The 27,588-nt window shown below is 46.1% G+C and overlaps 1 protein-coding gene across 3 annotated transcripts in view; it reads right to left on the reverse strand.

Moving 5' to 3' along the window:
• Positions 1 to 2,232: 2,232 nt before the first annotated feature.
• The window catches only part of LOC121577688 (calmodulin-binding transcription activator 2-like), a 100,207-nt gene continuing 74,851 nt past the window's right edge, over positions 2,233 to 27,588 (reverse strand). Inside the window, exons 8-23 of one of the 3 annotated variants that reach the window (XM_045223941.1) lie at positions 24,004 to 25,883; positions 23,418 to 23,544; positions 23,187 to 23,321; positions 10,168 to 10,313; positions 9,882 to 10,066; positions 9,708 to 9,786; positions 9,330 to 9,597; positions 8,733 to 9,244; positions 8,481 to 8,641; positions 8,096 to 8,348; positions 7,468 to 7,539; positions 7,198 to 7,218; positions 6,940 to 7,085; positions 4,877 to 4,948; positions 4,656 to 4,686; positions 2,233 to 3,443 (exon numbers count right to left, since the gene is read on the reverse strand). In XM_045223941.1, coding sequence (XP_045079876.1) covers positions 3,411 to 3,443; positions 4,656 to 4,686; positions 4,877 to 4,948; positions 6,940 to 7,085; positions 7,198 to 7,218; positions 7,468 to 7,539; positions 8,096 to 8,348; positions 8,481 to 8,641; positions 8,733 to 9,244; positions 9,330 to 9,597; positions 9,708 to 9,786; positions 9,882 to 10,066; positions 10,168 to 10,313; positions 23,187 to 23,321; positions 23,418 to 23,544; positions 24,004 to 25,883 — 4,121 coding nt within the window. In that variant the 3' untranslated portion in view covers positions 2,233 to 3,410. The remainder of the gene's footprint in view (positions 3,444 to 4,655; positions 4,687 to 4,876; positions 4,949 to 6,939; positions 7,086 to 7,197; positions 7,219 to 7,467; positions 7,540 to 8,095; positions 8,349 to 8,480; positions 8,642 to 8,732; positions 9,245 to 9,329; positions 9,598 to 9,707; positions 9,787 to 9,881; positions 10,067 to 10,167; positions 10,314 to 23,186; positions 23,322 to 23,417; positions 23,545 to 24,003; positions 25,884 to 27,588) is intronic. The other 2 variants (XM_041891466.2, XM_045223942.1) reach the window with 2 other exon arrangements.

The following is a 27,588-nucleotide window of genomic DNA, read 5'->3' on the forward strand; positions in this document are numbered from 1 at the left end:
TTATATCAAACACTTGTAAAGTGAAGTAGTTAGAATCCTCTTACAGTCCATAGCCACAGACATGTCATGATGGTTTTCTTGCCCGTTTCTTTGTCTTAATTCTCATGCACATAGATCCATGGTTAGTATTTACATTATTTACAAACAATACAACTGTCCTGTTTACCCGGGTCTCTATCTGTTCATATTATTGTTATAGAAGTAAAATAATATATATTCTTAAATACAGTCTTTTCTTATGAAAAAGATCCAGGGTCTCCATATATACCCATACCTCGTCATTTTATGTACAGAGACGCTAAATAGTCAAAAATATGGGTTGGGCTAAACTCTATAAGGGCTAATATAGGGATCCATGTCCTAGACAGGGGCTAGCGTATAGTATACAGACTTCTCACACACTATAAGAAGTCAAGGCAATGCAATGTGACACTCTCCTCAAAACCATATGTGGCTTTTTGAAGTTAATGTTAAGAACAAATTGACAGAGACAGATAACCATCTGAACCGAATATGTCACACATTACCACACAATAGGGGGATAAAACTGACTCAGGATAAAATGCCTTTTTCTTCCTGTAAATTCAATGAAAGAACATAACAAGGTAAAGAAGAAAAATTAACAAAAGTACATAAAATATATCCAGTTGAAGTCGGAAGTTTACATACACCTTAGCAAAATACATTTAAACTCAGTTTTTCACAATTCCTGACATTTAATCCTAGAACAATTCCCTGTCTTTGGTAAGTTAGGATCACCACTTTATTTTAAGAATGTGAAATGTCAGAATAATAGTAGAGATAATTATTTATTTCAGCTTTTATTTCTTTCATCACATTCCCAGTGGGTCAGAAGTTTACATACACTCAATTAGTATTTGGTAGCATTGCCTTTAAATTGTTTAACTTGGGTCAAACGTTTCGGGTAGCCTTCCACAAGCTTCCCACAATAAGTTCGGTGAATTTTGGCCCATTCCTCCTGACAGAGCTGGTGTAACTAAGTCAGGTTTGTAGGCCTCCTTGCTCGCACACGCTTTTTCAGTTCTGCCCACAAATGTTCTATAGGATTGAGGTCAGGGCTTTGTGATGGCCACTCCAATACCTTGACTTTGTTGTCCTTAAGCCATTTTGCCACAACTTTGGAAGTGTGCTTGGGGTCATTGTCCATTTGGAAGACCCATTTGCGACCAAGCTTTAACTTCCTGACTGATGTCTTGAGATGTTGCTTCAATATATCCACATAATTTTCCTTCGTCATGATGCCATCTATATTGTGAAGTGCACCAGTCCTTCCTGCAGCAAAGCACCCCCACCGCATGATGCTGCCACCCCCGTGCTTCACGGTTGGGATGGTGTTCTTCGTCCTGCAAGCGATCCCCTTTTTCCTCCAAACATAACAATGGTCATTATGGCCAAACAGTTCTATTTTTGTTTCATCAGACCAGAGGACATTTCTCCAAAAAGTACGATCTTTGTCCCCATGTGCAGTTGCAAACCATAGTCTGGCTTTTTTATGGTGGTTTTGGAGCAGTGGCTTCTTCCTTGCTGAGCGGCCTTTCAGGTTATGTCGATATAGGACTCGTTTTACTGTGGATATAAATACTTTCGTACCCGTTTCCTCCAGCATCTTCACAAGGTCCATTGCTGTTGTTCTGGGATTGATTTGCACTTTTCGCACAAAAGTATGTTCATCTCTAGGAGACAGAATGCGTCTCCTTCCTGAGCGGTATGACGGCTGCGTGGTCCCATGGTGTTTATACTTGCATTCTATTGTTTGTACAGATGAACGTGGTACCTTCAGGCGTTTGGAAATTGCTCCCAAGGATGAACCAGACTTGTGGAGGTCTACAATTTTTGGCTGATTTCTTTTGATTTTCCCATGATGTCAGGCAAAGAGGCACTGAGTTTGAAGGTAGACCTTGAAATACATCCACAGGCACACCTCCAATTGACTCAAATGATGTCAATTAGCCTATCAGAAGCTTCTAAAGCCATGACACCATTTTCTGGAATTTTCCAAGCTGATTAAAGGCACAGTCAACTTAGTGTATGTAAACTTCTGACCCACTGGAATTGTGATACAGTGAATTATAAGTGAAATAATCTGTCTGTAAACAATTGTTGGAAAAATTACTTGTGTCATGCACAAAGTAGATGTCCTAACCGACTTGCCAAAACTATAGTTTGTTAACAAGACATTTGTGGAGTGATTGAAAAACAAGTTTTAATGACACCAACCTAAGTGTATGTAAACTTCTGACTTCAACTGTATATATAAATAAAACAGAAATAAAAACAGAAAACCCAGGTTATTTTCCATACATAGAGCACATTATAAACACAGGGTAGGGATATGTCAATGAGGACAGAAGTGAGACACCACTATACATAAATACAAAATAAACAACAGTTTTGTTCGCATGCAGGAGCTCACAGCTCAAACACATGCATTAGATTCAACAAACACAGACTCACATCAGGCTAGCAAAATGCTGCCTCAGAGAATAACTTCATAGACAAGTCAATATCACAAATTAAGACATTGTTATTTACACCCAAACCCCTATCTGTTAATGTTCTTCTTACATTCAAGTGTAGTACTTCTCTTTGGGTGATTGGGTGACTGGTTGACATGTTCAGCCAGCCAATCAGAGTGTGGTGATGTCACATTGACTTTGCAAACTGCCATAAAAGCCATGGGAGAAGAGCTAGTGAAAAACAGTGCATGCATACAGGACATGGGAGTGATATTTGGTTTATGTTTTCCTTTCCTAAAATGTATAATTTATATAGAAAATACAACAGGTCCCATATAGATTATGCATGTCAATGCAAATGTTGCCCATATGAGAAAACCAATCATCCCATTCTCTGTATCGAACACGTTGGATTAAAAAATGTGTATCTCCAGGTGCATCCTTATCTTTTGCTCTTTTGCTCTTGAAGAAAACATATATCTGTGAAGAGTGCAAAAATGCTGTGAGGGTAATGTAGTTTCCTCCTTGTGATCTGGAGGAAGGTGAAAGTAAAGCGATGCTGTGGCCAGAGCCAGGTCCATACGTTCATCAGAGCAGTCTCCCAGATATTGATGTGTCCCTGTCTGTTTGGGAAGCGTTTGTCTCACAGAAACAGAGGGAGGAGAGAGAGGAGTGTTGTCTCTGTGTTGTTTCAGTGATATAGTTGCCATGTATCCCTCCTCATCCTCCTGTTTGAGTGTTAGTAATCTGTTTGGAGAAGAGGAGTGTGGACTGTGAAGTAGTCACATTGTGAGAGTGGTATGAGGAGAGGGAGGAAAAGAGAGTTGCCCCTGTGTGAGACCGAGGGAGGAAGGGAGAGGAGAAGAGGGAAGAGAAGGGTGTAGAGGAGCTCACAGGATGAGGGGGCTCTGTGTTGGACTGGGTCGTGGGCTCTCAGGACCCCTGGCCCTTCTCTGCTCTCTTGCCCTGGAGGAGAGAAGAGCCCCAGGTCAGACACACATTCACACCACACTGATGGGTGGCACTGGGGACAACAAACAGTTATTTTGGTTCACCAGCCACTTTCTGTGTTACAGTTCTCAGATGACTGTAAGATGAGCGGCCTCATACTCGCACACACACACACACACACACACACACACACACACACACACACACACACACACACACACACACACACACACCTTTCTCCCCCCTCTCCCTCCACAACTACCAAGCCAAAAATAAGAGCAGGATACTGGCAGGCCAAACAAGAGAGAAGCCCCTCCCACAGAGGAAGTGATGTCATTCAAAGCATGCCACAGTCCCTGGAAGTAAAGCAGCAGGACCTGCCCCCTCTCTCTGTCAGTCATGCAGAAATACCAGCATCATTCAGCAATATTCAGACAGAGAGAGAGAGAGAGAGAGAGAGAGAGAGAGAGAGAGAGAGAGAGAGAGAGAGAGAGAGAGAGAGAGAGAGAGAGAGAGAGAGAGAGAGAGAGAGAGAGAGAGAGAGAGAGAGAGAGAGAGAGAGAGAAAGAGAGAGGAACAGAGAGGGAGAGAGAGGAACAGAGAGGAACAGAGAGGGAGAGAGAGAAATAGAGAGGAACAGAGAGGGAGAGAGAGGAAGAGAGAGGAACAGAGAGGGAGAGAGAGAAAGAGAGAGGAACAGAGAGTGAGAGAGAGGAAGAGAGAGGAACAGAGAGGGAGAGAGAGGAAGAGAGAGGAACAGAGAGGGAGAGAGAGGAAGAGAGAGGGAGAGAGAGGGAGAGAGAGGAACAGAGAGGAACAGAGAGGGAGAGAGAGGAACAGAGAGGGAGAGAGAGGAACAGAGAGGAACAGAGAGGGAGAGAGAGGAACAGAGAGGGAGAGAGAGGGAGAGAGAGGAACAGAGAGGGAGCGAGAGGAAGAGAGAGGGAGAGAGAGGAAGAGAGAGGGAGAGAGAGGAAGCAAAGGGACTAGAGGGACAGATAGAGGAGTTTATGTTTGAAGTTTGGACTGACCCAATGTTCCCTCTCTCCCTCTCAAGAGAGCTGACATGCAAACAGGCATCAGCCACATGGAGAGAGGGAGCGAGAGAAAAGAGAGAGAGAGGGGGGGTGAAGGAGAGAAAAAGAGAGAGTATGAGGAGAAAGTCAGAAATGAGAGTAAGAAGAGGGGGTAAGAAAAGCCCAAACAGAGTTGCTGGTGCTCACTTACCCGTTTGACTGGTCTATGGTCCATCAAGAGGCTTCACAGAAACAGCAAAACAACACCAACTATTAGCACACACACACACTAGGTATGGGGGAGGAGGGATGGGGTTGTCACTAAACAGCCATGCTAGAGAGGACAGACATTGTCAACACCTGTATCCTCTCTAGCATGGTGATGTAGTGAGAGCTGGTCTGGAACAGGAAGGAGATTGTGTTTATTAATACCTGTGGCGGCATCGGAGCAGGAACCTCAGGATCTTACGGGCAGCCTGGTTCTGTCTCTTAGTGAGGAGACTGCTGCAGGACGGCAACCACATGGCACAGTCAGGGTGTGTGTGTTTGTCTGTGTGTATAGGTCGTTATCAATAAAACGTCACAATAAGGTGCAGAGCATTTGATTTGGAGACCCCCAGCGCTGCTAAAACCATTGTGCCGTTATTTTATGTGCTGTTTTTAATAGATTGTTAAATATAGTGCCATCGGAAAGTATTCAGACCCCTTGACTTTTTCCACATTTTGTTACGTTACAGCCTTATTCTAAAATTGTACTTTGCTACATTAATCTTTGCCTCGATCCTGACTAGTCTCCCAGTCCCTGCCGCTGAAAAACATCCCCACAGCATGATGCTGCCACCACCATGCTTCACCGTAGGGATGGTGCCAGGTTTCCTCCAGACGTGACACTTGGCATTCAGGCCAAAGAGTTCAATCTTGGTTTCATCAGACCAGAGAATCTTGTTTCTCATGGTCTGAGAGTCTTTAGGTGCCTTTTGGCAAACTCCAAGCGGGCTGTCATGTGCCTTTTACTGAGGAGTGGCTTCTGTCTTCTGTCACCAATCAGGCCTTCATAAAGGCCTGATTGGTGGAGTGCTGCAGAGATGGTTGTCCTTCTGGAAGTTTCTCCCATCTCCACAGAGGAACTCTAGAGGACTGTCAGAGTGATCATCGGGTTCTTGGTTACCTCCCTGACCAAGGCCTTTCTCTCCCGATTGCTCAGTTTGGCCGGGCGGCCAGCTCTAGGATGAGCCTTGGTGGTTCCAAACTTCTTCCATTTAAGAATGAAGGAGGCCACTGTGTTCTTGGGGACCTTCAATGCTGCAGAAAGTTTTGATACCCAGATCTGTGCCTCGACACAATTCTGTCTCGGCGCTCTACGGACAATTCCTTCGACCTCATGGCATGGCTTGATGATTTAATATCATCACCTCTTGAAGAGCATAGTCAGAACTACACATTTCCAATTATTCCACATTTAGCTCTATCATCAGAGTTATGCAGCAAGTAACTGCATGCTTTTCATTATCAGCAAACATCAATTAATCATGTAATTTCAGATACGTGAGGGTAGCTTATCCATTTGGCATGTAGAACAACGTGTCATTTAGCTAGCTTCATCAGAGATTAGGCTTTTTGGAAAGAGATTGACATCGGCAAGTCATCATCCTGGTAAAGTTGTCAGTCAGACTTCTGTCATCACCACAATAGATGGCAAGCAAATCAAACAATATTTGGATATAGCCATCTAGTTTATGCCCTGAAAGTTCGCTTGTTAACTAGCCATATTGACATGCTCTGTTGTTAGCAAGCTAGCCAATTTGACGTGGTTCATCAATCAATGTAGCCTATCATGTCTGTCAGCAGCAATCATGATTAAACACTCTTAAAAACAATATTGAAAAGGGGATCATGTTAGCTAACTTTGCTAGGTAGGCCTACATTTGTTGGAGAAAATAGGTCTACTTACCACTTTGTTTAGCCAACTTTACAAAGTTTCTACCGGTAGCTTGCAATGTAAACATTATCAAAAAATACTTTGGCAAATGCATCCTTCTGCTGCTCGACAGGTAGACCCCACAAAGGATGGGAAATTAACCTAAACCACTCATACTTGTCCGATATAGTTCACTTTTATTTTATATCACTCAAATATCAAATTAATGGTGGCCAATATTAAGAGAGATCGTGAGGCTACCCTCATGTATCTGAAATTACAAGATCAGTTGATGTTTGCTGATCATGAAAAGCATGCAGTTACTTGCTGCATAACTCTGATGATAGAGCTAAATGTGGAATAATCAGAAATGTGTAGTTCTGACTATGCTCTTCAAGAGGTGATATTAAAACCAAAATAAAAATGTATTTAACAATCCCTTGAAAACGACACGCAGTTGTCAATGGTTTTAGCGGAGCTGGGGGTCTCCTTGCCCCCCAGCAGGCAAATTGAACGTTCTGCACCTTATTGTGATGTTTTATTGATAACAACCTATGTGCGTGCCGTGTGTGTGTACCTGAGAGAGTGTCTGTAGCTGCGGTAGTACTGCTGGATCAGTACTGCTGCTCGGCGGCTCTGCTGGAACTTCCTCTGCTCGTGGAAACTGCGGAAGCGGCTCTGGATCAGAATGGCTGCCAGCGTCATCCTCTTATAAAGTGCATACTGATAGAGATATTACATTAGACTGGTCAGGGAAACAGTACAAACTGAATGTACATTCAAACAATGTGTTATAGGATAAAGACAGAGAGATTGAGAGAGAGTGCCACACTACCTTCAAGGCTATCCATGACAGCTTGAGAGAGAGATGGAGAGAGGAAGAGAGAAAAAAAGAGAGAGAGAGAGAGAGAGAGTATGAAGGACACATTGTGGACACATCCAGTCATAGTGGACCAGACTAGACATAGAGTAGAAGGTATGTCAGCTGCTGTGTTCTAGCTGTCCTGACTAATGGCTGAGCTGTCTGATGCTGATTGGTCAGTGGTATCAGTAGCAGGGCTGATGTGTTCTTCTGATTGATCTAGGATTGAGAGTCTTACTGTACCTGTTTGTATTTCTTATAGCAGCGCTGGACCACTGCTACTGTCTCTTTACGTTGCTCCTGGATTGGCCGGCCCTAGAGGAAGGAGGGCGGGAAGGGTGAGTTGGCATAGCAACCACAGGGGAGAGACCAGGAGTGGGAATGCGAGCCACAGATGGTTGACCCCAAACTTCACAACACTGGATTCTAGATCATACAGTTGGTGCAGTGTAAAGACAGCAATATCCGTATGAGGGATAAGAGAGAGAGAGAGAGAGAGAGACAGAGACAGAGAGAGAGAGAGAGAGAGAGAGAGAGAGAGAGAGAGAGAGAGAGAGAGAGAGAGAGAGAGAGAGAGAGAGAGAGAGAGAGAGAGAGAGAGAGAGAGAGAGAGAGAATGCAGTGCAGTTGTTTTTTCTATCCAGGCCATGCTCTGCTTAAACTCCCCATGCAGGGTGAATCACACACACACAGACCATACCGCTCCAGACATCCACCCATTCACCCTTCCACCTGTGGAGCCAGGGACCTGGCAGGGATAACTTTTAACCCAGAATAAAGTATTCTTCTGCTTGGCCCTTCTGTTGTTTTTTGTAGTGCTTTGAGTGATTTTTGTGTACGACGGCTTTACAAACAGTGTTATTATCAATACCTTGTACTTTCTGAGGGTGTGGTGGGCGTGTCTTGCAGCCTCGTACAGTTCTCTTTGCTCCGCCTCTGTCAGTGTGAGGTGGGCAGGGTTGGTGTCTGGGCCCTCTCCACTGAGTGATGCATGCAGGAAGGAGCTCCAGTCGGCCGGGGAGGGGAGGCCTTGCGGAGCCAGGGGACTTTCCTGATCCTCAGGCCCAGACAGGGGGCTTGGTATGGGGCTTGGTGTGGGCATCTGGGGCCTGGAGTACAGAAACCTGAAGGAAATGCATCAGAAGCAGTATGAGGGAGAGTGTAGGCAGTAATATACACTACATCGATACAATATCACAGTATCATATATAGAGATAGGAGATATAGTGATAGAGATAGGAGCATTCTGGACTCACCGCTCCACGTCACCAATGTAACTAGCCAACCAGCTGACATCACCACTGACCCCAACGGTCTCCGGGGGCGACGTCTCAGTCTCCGTGGCAACAAAACCCTCCTGTTTGATCCTGTCAGGAGTGGCCTCCATGATGTGTTCTGCCAACATCATCATGTTCATCTGCAACACACAAATAAGTGCTTGCATGAAGTAAAAGTGGAGGCTTGAGTGGAGTTAAGTAATTGGTCAAACTAGCCTAAGCGCCTCCTACCTGCAGGTCTTCACTGTTCTCCTGATAAGTCAGCAGTTCTGCCTCCCCCCCCCTGGTGGATACGCCCCTCTGACGAAGATGATTGGCCAGTCTCTCCTTTCCCAGAATCCTCCTGGCCAAACTCCGCCTCCCAAGAGCCTGCCGCAAGCTATACCTACTGCCACCCCCTGACCCCCCTAACCTGGCCTGCAGAGGTGGGCTGGGGAAGTGGGGATTTGGGGAGTTAGAGCTGGGTCTGGGGGGGTGAGTGTTTAGGGGGCTGAGGTTGGGTAGTTGAGAGCGTGGGAGGTTGGGGGGATGAGAGAGAGTGTGTGTGGGGTTTGGGGGGTTGGCTGGCTGTTGCTGGGCCTCATGGTTGAGTTTGAGTCTCTTGGCTGGTGGTAGGTCTCCCTGGCTGTCCTGTGGCCCCCGGTGTTGGCCCTGCAGCTGGGGTTGGCCCTGGAGAGCCCAGCTCTGACCCTGGCTCTGGTTCTGGGTGCTCTGCTGGGGTTCTGTCCTGGTTCTCCTTAGGTCTGGAGAGACAGAGCATGATATCACACATGAAACTGCGGCCCTCAGGGTTAAATACCCCAATGTAACCAAGGTAACCTCTCTCACCTGGGTTAGAGCTGGGGGCGGGGCTTTCCCTCTGTCCACTGGGCTCCGATTCGCTGCTCCACCTGTCCATCCAAGTGTTAGTGGACGGACCCTGAGTAGGAGGAGCCTGTTGCAGCTGCTCCAGGAGCTCTGCCAAGCGAGTGTGTCCACGTGAGCGTGCAATACTGAGTGGCAGGCGGCCCAGCGAATCAGGGATAGCCAAAGCTCTGGGGTCCCACTGGTACAGAACCAGCGCTGCTTCTGTATGACCTAGAGCACACGCCCACATCTACCGGGCAGAGACAAAATACATCATATACACATAGCATTAAATAAACATAGACAGAACATACATTCACATTGCATCACAAACACAATCACACACACACTGTCTCTTACCAGTGGGGTGCAGGAGAAGTGGTCGACATTGAGCGGGTCCACCTCTAACTCCAGATCTATGCTGTCTGCATGCTTAGTGCTGAGGAACAGAGGAGCACGGTTAGAACCATATCTTAATGTACCTGTGTGTGTGTGTATGTGTGTGTGAGTGTGTGTGTATGTGTGTATTCTCACCGCCAGCGGATGAGAGTCTGTATTAACCCTGCGTATCCCTGAGCTGCGGCCAGGTGCAGCAGGGTCATGCCCCGGGAACTCCGGCTGTGGATCAGCTGATTGGAGGAAACCCAACAGGGGCGGGTCATCATCTTCTCACACACCACCACCACACGGCCCTCAAACGAACCCTCGGCTGGGGAGAGCTGGAGAGAGAGGGAGGGGTAAAAGCAATCAATCAATAAAACAATAAAACAATGAACTAGCCAATCAACCAACAAATCAATTAACCAATCAATTTAGTTACCTGGGACTGGTGGTCAGTGCCACCTGCCCCTCCACCTCCCCCCGTGGCTGCCGTGGTTTCGGAGCTCTGATGGTGATTGGTTATCTCAGCCATCCTCTGTTCCATCTGCTCCAGACGCTCCAGAATGGACATCCTGAACTGGGTATCTATGGAAACACAGGAGGGACACACTATGATTGGATAAAAGTGGGACAGGCAGAGATGACTGGTTGAGGTGAGCTGTGTATTACTCTATTCATAATGTGTGCATTATCCCTAGCAGATTCCAATACAGTAAGAGAAAACAGATGAGTTTACAGGGTGAAACATCAAGCTCTCTCACTACAGAGATAAACCATAAAAACAAACTAGACCTGGGGGCAAGTCAACAATAGTCAATGTTTGTATCTATGAGAGAGAGAACAGGAGTGTGTACTTGCACTATGTGTGTGTGTGTGTGTGTGTGTGTGTGTGTGTGTGTGTGTGTGTGTGTGTGTGTGTGTGTGTGCTTGCGCGCGTCTTTGTTCAAATGCTACTGCAGTGTTGCTGCAGTGCAGATTATGTCATCCCCACCTGATGGTCTCTCTCTCTCTCTCTCTCTCTCTCTCTCTCTCTCCCTCTCTCTCTCTCCCTCTCTGTCTCTCCCTCTCCGTCTCTCCGCTCTCTCTCTCTCTCTCTCTCTCTCTCTCTCTCTCTCTCTCTCTCCCTCTCCGTCTCTCCCTCTCCGTCTCTCTCTCGCTCTCGCCCCCTCTCTCAGGATGCGGCACACACGGAGGAGGAGAAGGGGGTGGGACGACAACTGTGACATAAGAGCTCCTCCCCTTTAACACAACTACTACAGCCAATCAGAATGGAGCATAGCCTGCCAGCTACGCACGACAGAGAGCTCATCTGAATGAACAGAAAAACAAACTCAACATGTTGTGTTAGCTTCCTAAACAAATGCCTTAAGGTCAGTGGGCTAACATGGTCTGTAGTTGCCCAGACATATTGGGTTCAATACCAGCTGGTTATACCACCACATTGGTTGGGCAGAATTTTGGGGGGAATTTAGAAGTTTGTCTGTTCTATCTCTAGGCTGGTCTGTCTGGATTACTCCGATCTGTGTGTGTGTTGCATCAGTCTGCTGCATGTGGGACCCTGGTCTCTCACCAGACACAGATGAATTAGGAATTACACTAACCCTCTTTGACTCTCCAACTGTTTGTGTGTGTGTGTGTTTGTCTCTCTGCATGTGTGTATCTACAGACTTGTGTGTCTCAGTCTCCAACCATGTTTGTGTCGCTCACAAGGTATGTTTGTATGTGTCAGTCACTGTCCTCATACTCAGAGCCTGTCCGTCTGCTCCATAGGCTACACCCTGTTCCTACCCTTCTATGAGTTCACCAGGGGCACATCCAGTCACACACACAGCATGTCAGTGACCCAAGGACAACACAGTACTTGCCGGTGGAGACATGACCATTGCTGACACCATGCTTGTTTCTATTATGTTTTAGTTTTTTTCAGTCTCTAAGTATTTACGGATGGCGGGGAGGTCTGTTTAATTAGAGAAAAGCTTGCTTTCCAGAACTGTTCAATTCTGTTCTGAGCTTTGACCCACTTCCTGCCCCTGTTCCTGCCCATCAGACTTGGGATTTGTTAAATTGTTATATATTTGTTAAAGTAACCAGAATAAAAACTGTGAAACATCACATTAGGAAATTATTTGCACCAGCCCCCAGGCTTTCAGCACAACTCACAGCTAGTCTAAAACTCGTGGCACTGTCCACCTCTCTTGGTGCTGAAATCAGAATGTGGGACTGGGCTTCATGCAACTTCCTCGTAGCCTACTCCCCTCCTTTCCATTCACTCACTTAGTTTACAAGTTATAATAGTTCATTGCCCTAAATGCAGGCCTATGCCTTTACGAAAAGTTAATAGACTAGGATACAGAATGACAACACGAAGTCCCATTCGGCATATGAGCTACACGGACCTTGTAGCCTACAGAACGTGTCAGACAGGGACAGTGGCTTATTGAAGTCCTTTGTTTGAGGTTGATTTATTCAGAGAGAAAGAGAGAGAGAGAAAAGCACGAGAGAGAGCAGCCCTTCCACATCACACGTGTTACTTAGTTACTCAGTCATTGTGCTACCAGGCCAGCCAAGTTACACAACAGAATATACAGGATTTAGCCATTTACACACGTTTTAATATCTGTGCCGCACAATGAGAAGGTTTGACCTGGACTGTGTTGGCTATGAGCCTTCACCAGGTAAATCATAAAGCAATGTAAACACACACAACTAACGAGTTTCGAGATGATGCGAGCATGCATAGGTAGACATATATGCTACTATCAACACCACAGTCAGATAGCCAAAGTGAGTAATAGGATAAACTAAAATCCTCTAAATGGCTCCAGTCCAGACTCAACAGCAAGCCCCAAGACACTCTGTGCCTCTTTCATTCCCTCAAACACCAATTCCGAGGTAAATGCACAAAACACAGACAACAGCTAAAAGTCTATTTTGTGTTTTCTATCTCGTTTTAACATAATAGATAAGGCTACTAACCGGAAAGCTCAAATAGTTTCTCTCTGACGCTCTCTTTGTCCTTCTTCTTGTGTTTTACAGTTCCCTTTTAGTTTGAGGTGTGCGACGCTTGCTACCATGCAACATCAATAGAACAAAGTGGAAGAGCCGAGAGAGAGAGAGAGTATCTACCCTCCCCTCCCCATTTCGCGCCGTTTCTCTCCCCTAAAACCGTGATAGGTGCGTAAACAGAGCAGACGTTCATTCTAATTGCGCCGCAGGGAAACAGACGCCAGGGTTAAATCTAACCACGGGGAGGTCCACGAGCTACCGGTGTCTCGGTCATCATCCGTGGGAGGAAAAAAAACGAATCACAAGAGTCAGAGACAGTAGAATAGCTTGACTGCTCGCTTTTCAAACAAAGGCACAGACTGGAGAGACGAGAGTGAATTCTCGCAAGCGTGAGTAGGCTAATGAAAATATGCCTGGGTATCCGTACTTTATCATCAGGCTATTAAATGTCTTTGGTGCATTGTACAATTTTGGTAGGCTAGTTTATGGCAACGAGCCTCAATATGGGGCGACCGACCACTGAAACAGGCTTAAACTAGGCTGTCGGGGCTACGCCTCTCTCATTCGGTCGGTCTGTCGAGATTATGCTGGGAGCCGCTATGCACAAATGGCTGCTCTATTCATCCCACCTCCAGCGCTCTAAAACGGTTATCTCTCGCTATTCCGCTTTGTGTAGCCTATGTGAGCGGAACCTGGCGAAGACCCATTACGATTTACATTTAGCTGCAATAAAACTGACCGTCAAAGCATCAAAACATTATGCGAGTGTTCTCTTTATGTAGACCGCAGCAGTGCGTCTTTCTGTAGACGCATTGCCGCACTCCCCACTCCCCCCCTCCCCCCTCTCTCTCTGCATTGCGGGCGATAGCTCAGGCCGCAATAGCGTATCTATCACAGAGACTGGAACGAACGAGGTGAAACACACACGCCCCTGAACTATACAGGCATGGAAGAATTACAGCACCTTGTTGCACAGACTAGTGTTTGCAAGAGCTCACAAGAGTGAATGTTTGTGTGAGAGGGAAAATTGAGTAGCGAACACAATTTAACTACTTAAGAGGTTCTTACAGTCGGGAAACCTTATTGACATTCTAGAATTGGCAGGATGTTGTCTTCATGTTGTACATGGTGAAAAACAACAAAACACACAGCAATCACATAAAACAAGGGTCTTAAGCCTATGACCAACATGTGTTTAAAAACTTAATTTCAGTTCACATGATTATACATGCAATTATACACAGGCTATATTATGTCCCCCACACAAAGGTTCCCTGGAGGCTGCAGTATAAAACATATTTCAGGCTTGAATAAACAAGTCCCATCAGGCACAGTGGTAGAATGTCTCGCCTTTGGAAAATAACTAAATTTTTTCAGCCAGTGGCTCTAGGCTAGTGGTGCTGTCCATGGTGCAGAAACAGGCCTCTAAGTTTTCTTTCATATGTGGAACCCACACTTTTCGACACAAACGCTCTTACAATCTCTCTCTGAGTGAGTGTTATCTTGTCCCAAAACACCCATTGTCCCTATTCCTGGCCCCTATGAGACATGCAAATCCAGGCCCCAATACAATATGGTGGAATCTCCCATCAAACCTATGGCATGATCAGCAACACACCAAAAATGCTATAACATGCAGGAACCCAAATCTGTAGAGATATATTACATCACTAGCCGGCTACCACCAGGTTACTCAACCCTGCACCTAAGAGGCTGCTGCCCTATATACAGTACCAGTCAAAAGTTTGGACACACCTACTCATTCAAGGGTTTTTCTTTATTTTTACTATTTTCTACATTGTAGAATAATAGTGAAGATATCAAAACTATGAAATAACACATATGTAATCATGTAGTAACCCAAAAAGTGTTAAACAAATCAAAATATATTTTATATTTGAGATTCTTCAAATAGCCACCCTTTGCCTTGATGACAGCTTTGCACACTCTTGGCATTCTCTCAACCAGCTTCACCTGGAATGCTTTTGCAACAGTCTTGAAGGAGTTCCCACATATGCTGATCACTTGTTGGCTGCTTTTCCTTCACTCTGCCGTCCGACTCATCCCAAACCATCTCAATTGGGTTGAGGACGGGGGATTGTGGAGGCCAGGTCATCTGATGCAGCACTCCATCACTCTCCTTTCTTGGTAAAATAGCCCTTACACAGCCTGGAGGTGTGTTGGGTCATTGTCCTGTGGAAAATCAAATGATAGTCCCACTAACCCAAACCAGATGGGATGGCGTATCGCTGCAGAATGCTGTGGTAGCCATGCTGGTTAAGTGTGCCTTGAATTCTAAATAAATCACAGACAGTGTCAACACCAAAGCACCCCCACACCATCACACCTCCTCCTCCATGCTTTATGGCACCCCCACACTGCATCTCACAAAGACACAGCGGTTGGAACCAAAAATCTCCAATTTGGATCCAGACCAAAGGACCAAATTTCCACCAGTCTAATGTCCATTGCTCGTGTTTCTTGGCCCAAGCAGGTCTCTTCTTCTTATTGGTGTCCTTTAGTAGTGGTTTCTTTGCAGCAATTCGACCATGAAGGCCTGATTCACACAGTCCCCTCTGAACAGTTGATGTTGAGATGTGTCTGTGACTTGAACTCTGTGAAGCATTTATTTGGGCTGCAATTTCTGAGGCTGGTAACTCTAATGAACTTATCCTCTGCAGCAGAGGTAAATCTGGGTCTTCATTCCTGTGGAGGTCCTCATGAGAGCCCTTTCATCATAGCGCTTTATGGTTTTTGCGACTGCACTTGAAGAAACCTTCAAAGTTCTTGAAATTTTCCGGATTGACTGACCTTCATGTCTTAAAGTAATGATGGACTGTCATTTCTCTTTGCTTATTTGAGCTGTTCTTGCCATAATATGGACTTGGTCCTTTACCAAATAGGGCTATCTTCTGTATACCCCCCACTACCTTGTCACAACACAACTGATTGGCTCAAACGCATTAAGATGGAAAGAAATTACAAAAATTAACTTTTAAGAAGGCATACCTGTTAATTGAAATGCATTCCAGGTGACTACCTCATGAAGCTGGTTGAGAGAATGCCAAGAGTGTGCAAAGCTGTCATCAAGGCAAAGGGTGGCTATTTGAAGGTCTCAAATATAAAATATATTTTGATTTGTTTAACACATTTTTGGTTACTACATGATTCCATGTGTTATTTCATAGTTTTTATGTTTTCACTATTATTCTACAATGTAAAAAATTGTAAAAATAAAGAAATACCCTTGAATGAGTAGGTGTGTCCAAACTTTTGACTGGTAGTGTACATAGACATGGAATCACTGGTCACTTTAATAATGGAACACTAGTCACTTTAATAATGTTTACATACTGCTTTACTCATTTCATATGTATATACTGTATTCTGTTGTACTGTATTTTAGTCAATGCCACTCTGACATTGCTCGTCCTAATATTTATATATTTCTTAATTCCATTCTTTTACTTTTAGATTTGTGTGTATTGTTGTGAATTGTTAGATACTACTGCACTGTTGGAGCTAGGAACACAAGCATTTCACTACACCCGCAATAACATCTGCTAAATATGTGTATGTGACCAATAACATTTGATTTGATTTGATTTAAAACAGTAAATTGTCTAAACACTCTGTTTCACCCTTGGTACTAGCATCTGAGAAGAGGATTCTGTAACCCCCCCATGTATGCATTCATGAAGCCTTCATCACAGCTACATAAAACATCATAACATTTGTCAAAGAGAGACACGTTTGCACGCACGGATGCATGAACGTAAAGCGGTTTCCGTTAGCTGGTAATTGCTGGCTTTTGGCCGATATTCTTTTGGAATATCACTTGTCAGACAGCGCTAGAGCTGCTGTAGCTCCTCAGCTCGTTGCTGCTGGAGTGAAATGTGATTTTATAAGCCCAGTCATTGCGCAACAATTCTATATGCAATCGCATGTAAAAAATAGTTTTGATGGCCACGAATAAAAATAGCTACTATTTTTATTTCTCAACTGTGTGGCGTACCGCGGACAAGCCACCAGGGGGAGACTCGTCGAGGCCTGTGGACAGACGGAGTCTACATCACGCAGTGGTGGCTCCCTCTGCTGGACGTGCCAGGTCTCGACGGGTCCTCCAGCCAGGACTAATTGGGGCTGATTGAGGCTGGTGAGTAATCAAGGGGCTGATTGCTCACCAGCCATACGGGGCACATAAAGCTGCCAGGAGGGCAGCACATGGGAGGGTTGGAGGTAGTGAGAGGTTGCTACTGGACAAACATCCTCACAGTCTGATAGGACCGAGGGGCTCGGCGTTCTACCCCAGAGGAGACAGCATTCCCCAGAATGATCCAAGATGGCGTAGTAGTGCAGTCCTGTTTTTGTCGTGTGTCTGTAAATAGCCTGTAAATACCCTGTTTTTTTTGTATTTTTCGTACATATTTTCCTATCAGACTTTTCATCCTTCTACAAAATATACTTTCCTGCAACCCGCCTCACTCAATGTGGAACGGATTCTATTATTGACTTACCTTTTATCTAGAATCTCCAGTTGAAACTAGCTAGCCAGCTAACTAGCTACTTGCTATTAGCCACAGTTGCTATTTCACCCAGAACATTGGATTTTCTGCCGAAATAATTTAATCACTGGACATTAATCACCGGATCGCAACTAGCTAGCCGCAACCGAATGGATGTTGCTGTTTGGCTAATCACCACTGCCCCCGATGCAAGCACCAGTTAGCCTCGAGCTAGCCTAGAGCCAGGCTCATATCCCGGCTATCTACCTCTAGGTCTACCGGACGGGAGTAGCCAGCTAACTAGCTACTTGCTATCAGCTACCGTTAGCGGTTTTTCACCATTGTCCGTGGCCTGCACCACCTACCAGCCAGCTCTAGTCTGGAATATTATTCGGCCAGTCTGCACTGTCTGCACAGCGCGTTAACGACCCAGAACATATCAGTTTTTCTGACGGAATCACTGGACCTTTAACTCCGGATTCATCGCTACCAGCTAGCTGCAACAAAATGGACGTTGAGGTCTGGCTAATCATCCTGAGCTAGGCCCATCTCCCATCTCCCATCTATCTACCTCTCTGTCAACCGGACGGGACCACCTAGTGTTGACACGGAGCCCAGCCGATCCTACACGACTGGTCTGCCGACGAAATCGTCTGATGAGGTAGATTTTACAACAGGCTTCCCGTTACGACGTTGACCACGAAGATTCCATCTGCTAGCCCCGGCCTGCTAGCACACGCTAGCCGTGCCCCCTTGCTCGCTAGTGCTTTAGCAGCCCCCGAACTACCTCCGAACTATCCTATTGCTGTTCACCGGACCTTATGATAACTCAGCTATACAGCTGATGTCTGCTGGACTGTTCCTTTTTACGGTACTGCATCCTGTTTATGTTTAGCCTCAGCCCAAACTGTGTCATCATTACCAGCTGTTGTCTTAGCTCTCTCAAATTACACCTTGATTGCTTTATGCCTCTCTCCCTTGTCAATATGGTTAGCTTATTGTTGTTTCGGTTATTTCTAATTGTACTATTTCACTGTAGATCCCCCAGCCCAGCTAAACCTGCCTTAGATAGCTCCTTTGTCCCACCCCCATACACGCGGAGACCGACTCAATTGGTGCCTCCAGTGATGCTATCTCTTTCATTGTTACCCAACGCTTAGGTTTACCTCCACTTTACTCATATCCTTCCATATCCTTGTCTGTACATAATGCCCTGAATCTTTTCTACAACGCCCGGAACTCTGCCCCCTTTATTCTATGTACCCAACGCACTAGAAGACCAGTTCTTAAAGCCTTTAGCCGTATCCTTATTCTAGTCCTCCTCTGTTCCTCTGGTGATGTAGAGGCTAACCCAGGCCCTGCAGCCCTCAGTATCACTCCTACTCCCCAGGCGCTATCATTTGCTGACTTCTGTAATCGCAAAGTCTTGGTTTCTTGCACGTAAATATCAGAAGTCTACTTCCTAAGTTTGAGTTATTCACTGCGTTAGCACACTCCGCCAACCCTGATGTTCTAGCAGTGTCTGAATCCTGGCTTAGGAAGGCCACTAAAAATTCTGAAATTTCCATCCCCAACTATAACATTTTCCGTCTAGATAGAACTGCCAAAGGGGGTGGAGTTGCAATCTACTGTAGAGATAGCCTGCAGAGCTCTATCATACTATCCAGGTCTGTGCCCAAACAGTTTGAGCTTCTACTTCTAAAAATCCACCTTTCCAGAAATAAGTCTCTCACTGTTGCCGCTTGCTACAGACCCCCCTCAGCCCCCCAGCTGTGCCCTGGATACCATATGTGAATTGATTGCCCCCCATTTATCCTCAGAGTTCGTACTGCTTGGTGACCTAAATTGGGATATGCTTAACACCCCGGCCATCCTACAATCCAAACTAGATGCCCTCAATCTCACACAAATTATCAACAAACCTACCAGGTACAACCCTAAATCCGTAAACATGGGTACCCTCATAGATATCATCCTGACTAACTTACCCTCTAAATACACCTCCGCTGTCTTCAACCAGGATCTCAGCGATTATTGCCTGTGTCCGTAACGGGTCCGCAGTCAAACGACCACCCCTCATCACTGTCAAACGCTCCCTAAAACACTTAAGCGAGCAGGCCTTCCTAATTGACCTGGCCCAGGTATCCTGGATGGATATAGATCTCATTCCGTCAGTAGAGGATGCCTGGTTGTTCTTAAAGTAATTTCCTCTCAATCTTAAATAAACATGCCCCATTCAAAAAATACAGAACTAAGAACAGATATAGCCCCTGGTTCTCCTCAGACTTGACTGCCCTTGACCAGCACAAAAACATCCTGTGGCGTACTGCATTAGCATCAAATAGCCCCCGCGATATGCAACTTTTCAGGGAAGTTAGGAACCAATATACACAAGCAGTCAGGAAAGCAAAGGCTAACTTTTTCAAACAGAAATTTGCATCCTGTAGCACTAACTCCAAAAAGTTTTGGGACACTGTAAAGTCCATGGAGAATAAGAGCACTTCCTCCCAGCTGCCCACTGCACTGAGGCTAGGAAACACTATCACCACCGATAAATCTACAATAATCGAGAATTTCAACAAGCATTTTGCTACGGCTGGCCATGCTTTCCACCTGGCTACCACTACCCCGGCCACCAACTCTGCACCCTCCGCTGCAACTTGCCCATGCCCCCCCGCTTCTCCTTCACACAAATTCAGACAGCTGATGTTCTGAAAGAGCTGCAAAATCTGGACCCCTACAAATCAGCTGGGCTAGACAATCTGGACCCTTTCTTTCTAAAACTAGCCGCCGAAATTGTCGCAACCCCTATTACTAGCCTGTTCAACCTCTCTTTCGTAACGTCTGAGATCCCCAGAAATTGGAAAGCTGCCGCGGTCATTCCCCTCTTCAAAGGGGGTGACACTCTAGATCCAAACTGTTACAGACCTATATCCATCCTGCCCTGCCTTTCGAAAGTATTTGAAAGCCAAGTTAACAAACAGATCACCAACCATTTCGAATCCCACCGTACCTTCTCCGCTATGCAATCCGGTTTCCGAGCTGGTCATGGGTGCACTTCAGCCACGCTCAAGGTCCTAAACGATATTATAACCGCGATCGATAATAGACAGTACTGTGCAGCCGTCTTCATCGACCTGGCCAAGGCTTTCGACTCTGTCAACCACCGCATTCTTATTGGCAGACTAAATAGCCTTGGTTTCTCAAATGACTGCCTCGCCTGGTTCACCAACTACTTCTCAGATAGAGTTCAATGTGACAAATCGGAGGGCCTGTTGTCTGGACCTATGGCAGTCTCTATGTGGGTGCCACAGGGTTCAATTCTTGGGCCGACTCTTTTCTCTGTGTATATGAATGATGTCGCTCTTGCTGCTGGTGATTCTCAGATCCACCTCTACGCAGACGACACCATTTTGTATACATCTGGCCCTTCATTGGACACTGTATTAACAAACCTCCAAACGAGCTTCAATGCCATACAACACTCCTTCAGTAGCCTCCAACTGCTCTTAAACACTAGTAAAACTAAATGCACGCTCTTCAATCGAACGCTGCTGGCACCCGCCCACCCGACTAGAATCACCACTCTCGACGGGTCTGACCTAGAGTATGTGGACAACTACAAATACCTAGGTGTCTGGTTAGACTGTAAACTCTCCTTCCAGACTCACATTAAGAATCTCCAATCCAAAGTTAAATCTAGAATCGGCTTCCTATTTCGCAACAAAGCCTCCTTCACTCATGCTGCCAAACATGCCCTCGTTAAACTGACTATCCTACCGATCCTTGACTTCGGCGATGTCATTTACAAAATAGCCTCCAACACTCTACTCAGCAAATTGGATGTAGTCTATCACAGTGCCATCCGTTTTGTCTCCAAAGCCCCATACACTACCCACCACTGTGACCTGTACGCTCTTGTTGGCTGGTCCTCACTACATGTTCGTCGTCAAACCCACTGGCTCCAGGCCATCTATAAATCACTGCTAGGCAATTCCCCGCCTTATCTTAGCTCATTGGTCACCATAGCAGCACCCACCCGTAGTCTGCGCTCCAGCAGGTATATCTCACTGGTCATTCCCAAAGCCAACACCTCCTTTGGCCGCCATTCCTTCCAGTTCTCTGCTGCCAATGACTGGAACGAATTGCAAAAATCTCTGAAGCTGGAGACTCTTATCTCCCTCACTAACTTTAAGCATCAGTTGTCAGAGCACCTTACCGATCACTGCACATGTACACAGCCCATCTGAAATTAGCCCACCCAACTACCTCATCCCTATATTGTTATTTATTTTGCTCTTTTGCACCCCAGTATCTCTATTTGCACATCATCTCTTGCACATCTAGCATTCCAGTGTTAATACTAATTGTAATTATTTTGCACTATAGCCTATTTATTGCCTTACCTCCATAACTTGCTACATTTGCACACACTGTATATATATTTTCTGTTGTATTTTATGACCTGTATTTTTTTTACCCCATATGTAACTCAGTGTTGTTGTTTTTATCGCACTGCTTTGCTTTATCTTGGCCAGGTCGCAGTTGTAAATGAGAACTTGTTCTCAACTGGCTTACCTGGTTAAATAAAGGTGAAATAAAATTTTAAAAAAGGCGGTAACCCAGAAGAGGTCTCCTGAAGGAGACCGGTTTCTTAATTTTTTTATTTTTTTAAATAAACACCCTTGAAACTGAGGCATCACACTTGTGTCTGATATATGTAAACGTCTTGATCAAACCCCCTGGTCTGCCACAACTGGTAATTGAAGCACGCCTCCTATTCGCAATTCAAGTGAATGGCAACGGTAGGCAGGCTATCAGCGTGTCATCTACCACTTTACAATGTGAGCTGGAGGCAGTATGCATTTTGAAAACATATACTTAATTGTTTGAAACCTGAATGTTTTGCTTCATATTATGAGGCATGTCTTACCTTACTTCAAACTAAAATCCGACCACAGAAATGTGGAGGAAATTATTTTAGAAAGACTTCCATATGCCATTGAAACTAGCATTTCTCTCCTGTTTCATTGGTTTTCATATCAACTTTCTTTCGTTGTCCAGAAGCCAAAGGCACACTCCTAGTCATATTAGCAACCCATCCTAGTTGTGACATCTTTAGATTCCCCCTCTTTCTAAGATTTTCATCTCTGTCACACATGGTACCAACCTGCATCAGGTGCGCTGTTTAGAATGGTGTTTTCCTGCAAATTGCATTTTGGCAAATTTGCAAATGACGTTTTATTGGCTGCTTCATTACAGGAGTTGCATGTTATGTTAAGATGAATGACCATAATCTAAATGTGATTTCAGTCATTCTGAGCACCGTGGGTGGACGCCCTAATGGGTTACGCACCCAATGCATATGGATCCGGTAAATGTACATCTTCCAGATCAAATCGTCCGGAGCCACATTTTCCTAACAGAAACCCTGGCTCGCACGCATACTTTTATTTTAACCCTTATTTTACCAGGTAAGTTGACTGAGAACACATTCTCATTTACAGCAACAACCTGGGGAATAGCTACAGAGGAGAGGAATAGGAATGAGCCAATTGAAAGCTGGGGATGATTAGGTGGCCATGATGGTATGATTGGGAATAGCAGGTCACAGGGGTTAACACCTCCACTCTTACAATAAATGCCAAGGGATCTTTAGTGACCACAGAGAGTCAGGACACCCGTTTAACGTCCCATCCGAAAGACGGCACCCTACACAGGGCAATGTCCCCAATCACTGCCCTGGGGCATTGGGATATTTTTTTAGACCAGAGGAAAGAGTGCCTCCAACACCACTTCCAGCAGCATCTGGTCTCCCATCCAGGGACTGACCAGGTCCAACCCTACTTAGCTTCAGAGGCAAGCCAGTAGTGGGATGTAGGGTGGTATACATACACTCACGTACACACACACGCAAGCACACACACCCACATAAACAGTGACTTACCATCCAGGGACAACCAGTCGTGTTGTGAGGAGGGCAGGGCGGGCAAGTCTCGAGCTTTATACTCAAACACCACAGAGGAAGAGATCACATCCCCACCCATAGCCACCTGCAGCATCACCAGACCTGTGTCATGGGCTAAGACACACACACGGGTTGGGATTAGTGTGTGCATGAGAAAGTAGATAGCTGAGTGTATGCATGTCTCTGTATGTGTGTGTGAGTGTGTGTTACCTGGGCAGTAGCAGCGCAGTACTCCTGGCTGTATGAGAGCAGCTGGGACACTGATGTGGTCAAACAGACAACTGTACTCACTGCTGGCCTCCAGCCAGGGACCTGTTATCAACACCTTCACCCCACCCTGAAACAAAGACACACAGGCGTACACACATGCAGTGATGTTGTGTGTGTGTCAAAGCGTCCAAGGGGATGACGCCACTCTGTATGTTCTCTTTCTTAGCATCTCCCTAGTCTCAGTCTGACCCTTACACCCTTGCCACTGGAAACTGACGTCAAAGCTGAGCCACAGACAGTGTGTGTGTGTGTATGTGTGTGTCTCAGGTCATTAATTGCTCAGCAGATCTACGTCAGACTCTTACTGCGTACGGACAGACGTTGGCCTTATGAGTTATATGGTTTAGGTGACAGTTGCTGATAGTTTATGTATACTAGTATAATCTATACACTACTTCCTATGTCTATGTAGCTACTTTGGGTGATATATCCATTCAGAAGCTAGGGAATACGAAGTTGGGCTTTGAAAGGTAAGGGGTCAGAAGTTAGCGGGTCAGAGGTTAAGGGTTAGGTACTAGTGACTCACCTCTGGGTAAGACCACTCGGGGGAGTAGTCCGTCACCCCAAACAGCCTCCCCGTCTCTGGCAGCAATCTCAGAGTTCCCTGTTCCACCTCTGAACCCTGAATGGGGGCTGCTCCTGCCCCCTGGCCCTCTCCAACCACCTCCTGGGGCATCAGAGCAGGGGTGTAGAGTGCACTGCCTCCTGTCCCGGCCACCGCCCCACCTCCACCCCCCTCCACAGAGATGAAGTCATTGATGAGGTCAGAAAACTGGTTCCCAAACGATGCCTCAAAGCCTTCCAGGCTGATGCCCCCGCCTGCCCCCTCAGCTCCCCCAGCCTCCCCTACACCCGGCTGGGGAAGAGTAGAGCTGTACAACCCCCCCTCCATGGCTGCTCCAGCTAGAGACCGAGGACTGTCCACCACTGAGCTGTTAACTCCTGCATCCCTGACCCCGTTACAGAAAATATCATTCTCTCCTCCTATTTCCTGTGCTCCCTCTACTCCCCCACTCTTGGTTGTTGGCTGTAGGTAGTGCTCTCCACCTCTCCCAACACCAGTGTTGTTTCTGTAGGCCTCACTCCGTTCCCCAGGATTGAGGAGTAACTCTGCCCTCTTCTGTGGCTCTTTCTCTGGGCTCCTCACCTTCCCAGGCCCTCTGGTGCTAAGCTGGTCTTTTCTCATCTCCTGCCCCCTCACAGGAAAGCTACCCAGCCCTAGACCCCCCTGATCGCTTTCCTCACTATGGCCATGTTGGTCTGGGGAGGGTTGGTGGAGGTGTGTGTGAGGGTCTCCGTTGGTGCCTGGAGAGTCAGTCTGTGGTATAGTAGGTAGGCCCAGATAAGCCTGGGTCTCGCCTGAGTCCTGGCCCGTCTCAGAGGCACAGATCTGGGGCTGGGTGGCCTGGGCAAGGGGGGTCTGGGGGGAGGCCTGCAAGAAGAGACTGGGGGAGTGTTGGTGTATCTGCTGTGCCAAGCTCTGGGCGCAGACTGATGACATCACAGCACTGAAGTCCATTTGCTCCAGTGTGGTGCTAGGGCTCAGGCCCGTCCCCTCGTCAGCGTACCCGCTCTGATTAGCCAGCGGCTGCTCCAGGGGAGTATCTTCGGTCTTGATGTTTACGAGAGCAGCGTTGAATACATAGCCGTTAGCCGTTAGTGACTGTGAAGAGCAGTGGAGTCCCCCCTCACCATTACAGCTACCTCCCTCGGCCCTACCCCCTCCTCCCCCGTATGTCTGGCCCTGCTTGGGGTTGTTGAGGAAGCAGTCTGGGTCAAAGTTCATGCTGGTCTCAGGAAGGTTGACTCCAGAACCTCCGGAGTCCAGACTGCTGGAGAGGACCAACTCCCCCCCTTCCTCTCCTAACCCCACCCCCCCTGGGAACTCAAAGCGCTGGGTGTCTGGGGCAACAGCCAGTAGAATCCCAGCGGTGGTGGCGTCATGGGTGGAGCCAATCAGGTGGGCATGTTCTGTGGTGTACATGGAATCCCCTGTTACTGTGGCAACCTCAGACATGAACACGGCAGCAGAGCTCTGTGATAGGCTGCTGGCCAGGCCGAGGGTGGGACTGTCGGCAGTAATGTCGCTGGTGATTGACAGTGGGGAGCTCTGTGTGGTGTCGGGAACCTCCACCTGATTGGTGGATGTGGAGGAGACTTCCATGCTGCTCTGGGGTAGCAGGGAGGGTTTGGGCAGCCTACCGTTCCTCCTCTCCCCCCCTCCTCTGCTCCTGGCCCCCACTCCAGGACTGGGCTCTGTCTGCCCCTCGGACACATCACTGTTCTGCACCTCTGTCCCAGCCCCTGTCCCTGTCCCAGCCCCTGCTCCTGTCTTTGCTTCTACTTTAGGGGAGATAATGCGGTGTTTGGCTGTGGAGCATTTCTGGTGCAGGCTACTGCCGGCACCTGGGAGAGAGGACAGAGAAACGGAGAGGGAGAGAAGGAGGGGTGGAAAGGACAGAGAGATGGAGAGGGTAAGAAGGAGGGGTGGAAAGGACAGAGACAGGGATTGATATACAGTATATCACTGTTATACACTACATAATTTATAAACTGTCACAAACTATTTACAAGTCACAAAACACAAATACAGTGACAACATTTTGTCACTTCAAGTTATCAAGTATTGATCACATAGTTTGGACATTACCACCTGTCAATTTCAGAGGGGAATTAAATCAGTTTTAACACGCAAGTTGAATATCTTCTTCTAGTTTACCTGTTTGATCCTTTATGTTTTATTCACCTTTGACAATAAACACTTAGCAAGATCTCTCTCATGGCCCTGAGACCTTAGAGCACATGTGTCAAACTCAGGTCCTTGAGGGCAGTGTGTCTGCAGGTTTTCGCTCCTCCCTTGTACTTGATTGATAAATTAAGGTAATTGATTAGTTAGGAACTCCTCATCACCTGGCTGTCTAGGTCTTAATTGAACACAGATCGAAAGGAAATAACAAAAGCCAGCAGACAAACGGCCCTCCAGGAATGTAGTTTGACACCAAGGCTTTAGAGCAGGGTTCCCCAACTGGCGTCCCAAAAAAAAACAAATCTGAGCAAAAAATTTATACTTTTTTATTTTTATTTTGTTGGACATAAAAGACTGTAAAAACACCAGCAAATCAGCTCCAAGTGATTGTAATTTGGGACATCTGTTCCAAAGTATTCCCATGCATAATATGAAGTATTTATACTCCTTGACTTATACTACATTTTGTTGTGTTACAGCCTGAATTCAAAATGGATAAAATTGTTTTTTTTTCTCACCCATCTACACACAATACCCCATAATGACAAATGTATTGAAAATGAAATACAGAAATATCTCATTTAAATAAGTATTCACATCCCTGAGTCAATACATGTTAGAATCACCTTTGGCAGCAATTACAGCTGTGAGTCTTTCTGGGTAAGACTCTTAAGAGCTTTGCACACCTGGATTGTACAATATTTGCAAAAAAAAATATTCTTAAAGCTCTGTCAAGTTGTTTGTTGATCATTGCTAGACAGCCATTTTCAAGTCTTGCGATACATTTTCAAGCCAATTTAAGTCAAAACTGTAACTAGCAACCAGTGTATATTTGGCCTTGTGTTTTAGGTTATTGTCCTGCTGAAAGGTACATTTGTCTCCAAGTGTCTGTTGGAAAGCAGACTGAACCAGGTTTTCCTCTAGGATTTTGCCTGTGCTTAGGTCTGTTCAGTTTATTTTTATCCTAACAAACTCCCTAGTCCTTGCCAATGACAAGCATACCCATAACATGATGCAGCCACCACCATGCTTGAAAATATGATGAGTGGTACTCAGTGATGTGTTGTGCTGGATTTGCCCCAAACATAACGCTTTGTATTAAAGCCAAATGAATACATTTCTTTGCCAAATGTTTTTCAGTCTTACTTTAGTGCCTTGTTGCAAACAGGATACACATTTTGGAATAATTGTATTCTGTACAGGCTTCCTTCTTTTCACTCTGTCATATAGGTTAGTATTGTGGAGTAACTACAATTTTGTTGATCCATCCTAATTTTCTCCTATCACAACCATTAAACTCTGTAACTGTTTTAAAGTCACCATTGGCCCCATGGTGAAATCCCTGAGCAGTTTCCTTCCTCTCCG

This window comes from Coregonus clupeaformis, chromosome 12 (assembly GCF_020615455.1).
Source record: "Coregonus clupeaformis isolate EN_2021a chromosome 12, ASM2061545v1, whole genome shotgun sequence".
Taxonomy (NCBI): Eukaryota; Metazoa; Chordata; class Actinopteri; order Salmoniformes; family Salmonidae; genus Coregonus; species Coregonus clupeaformis.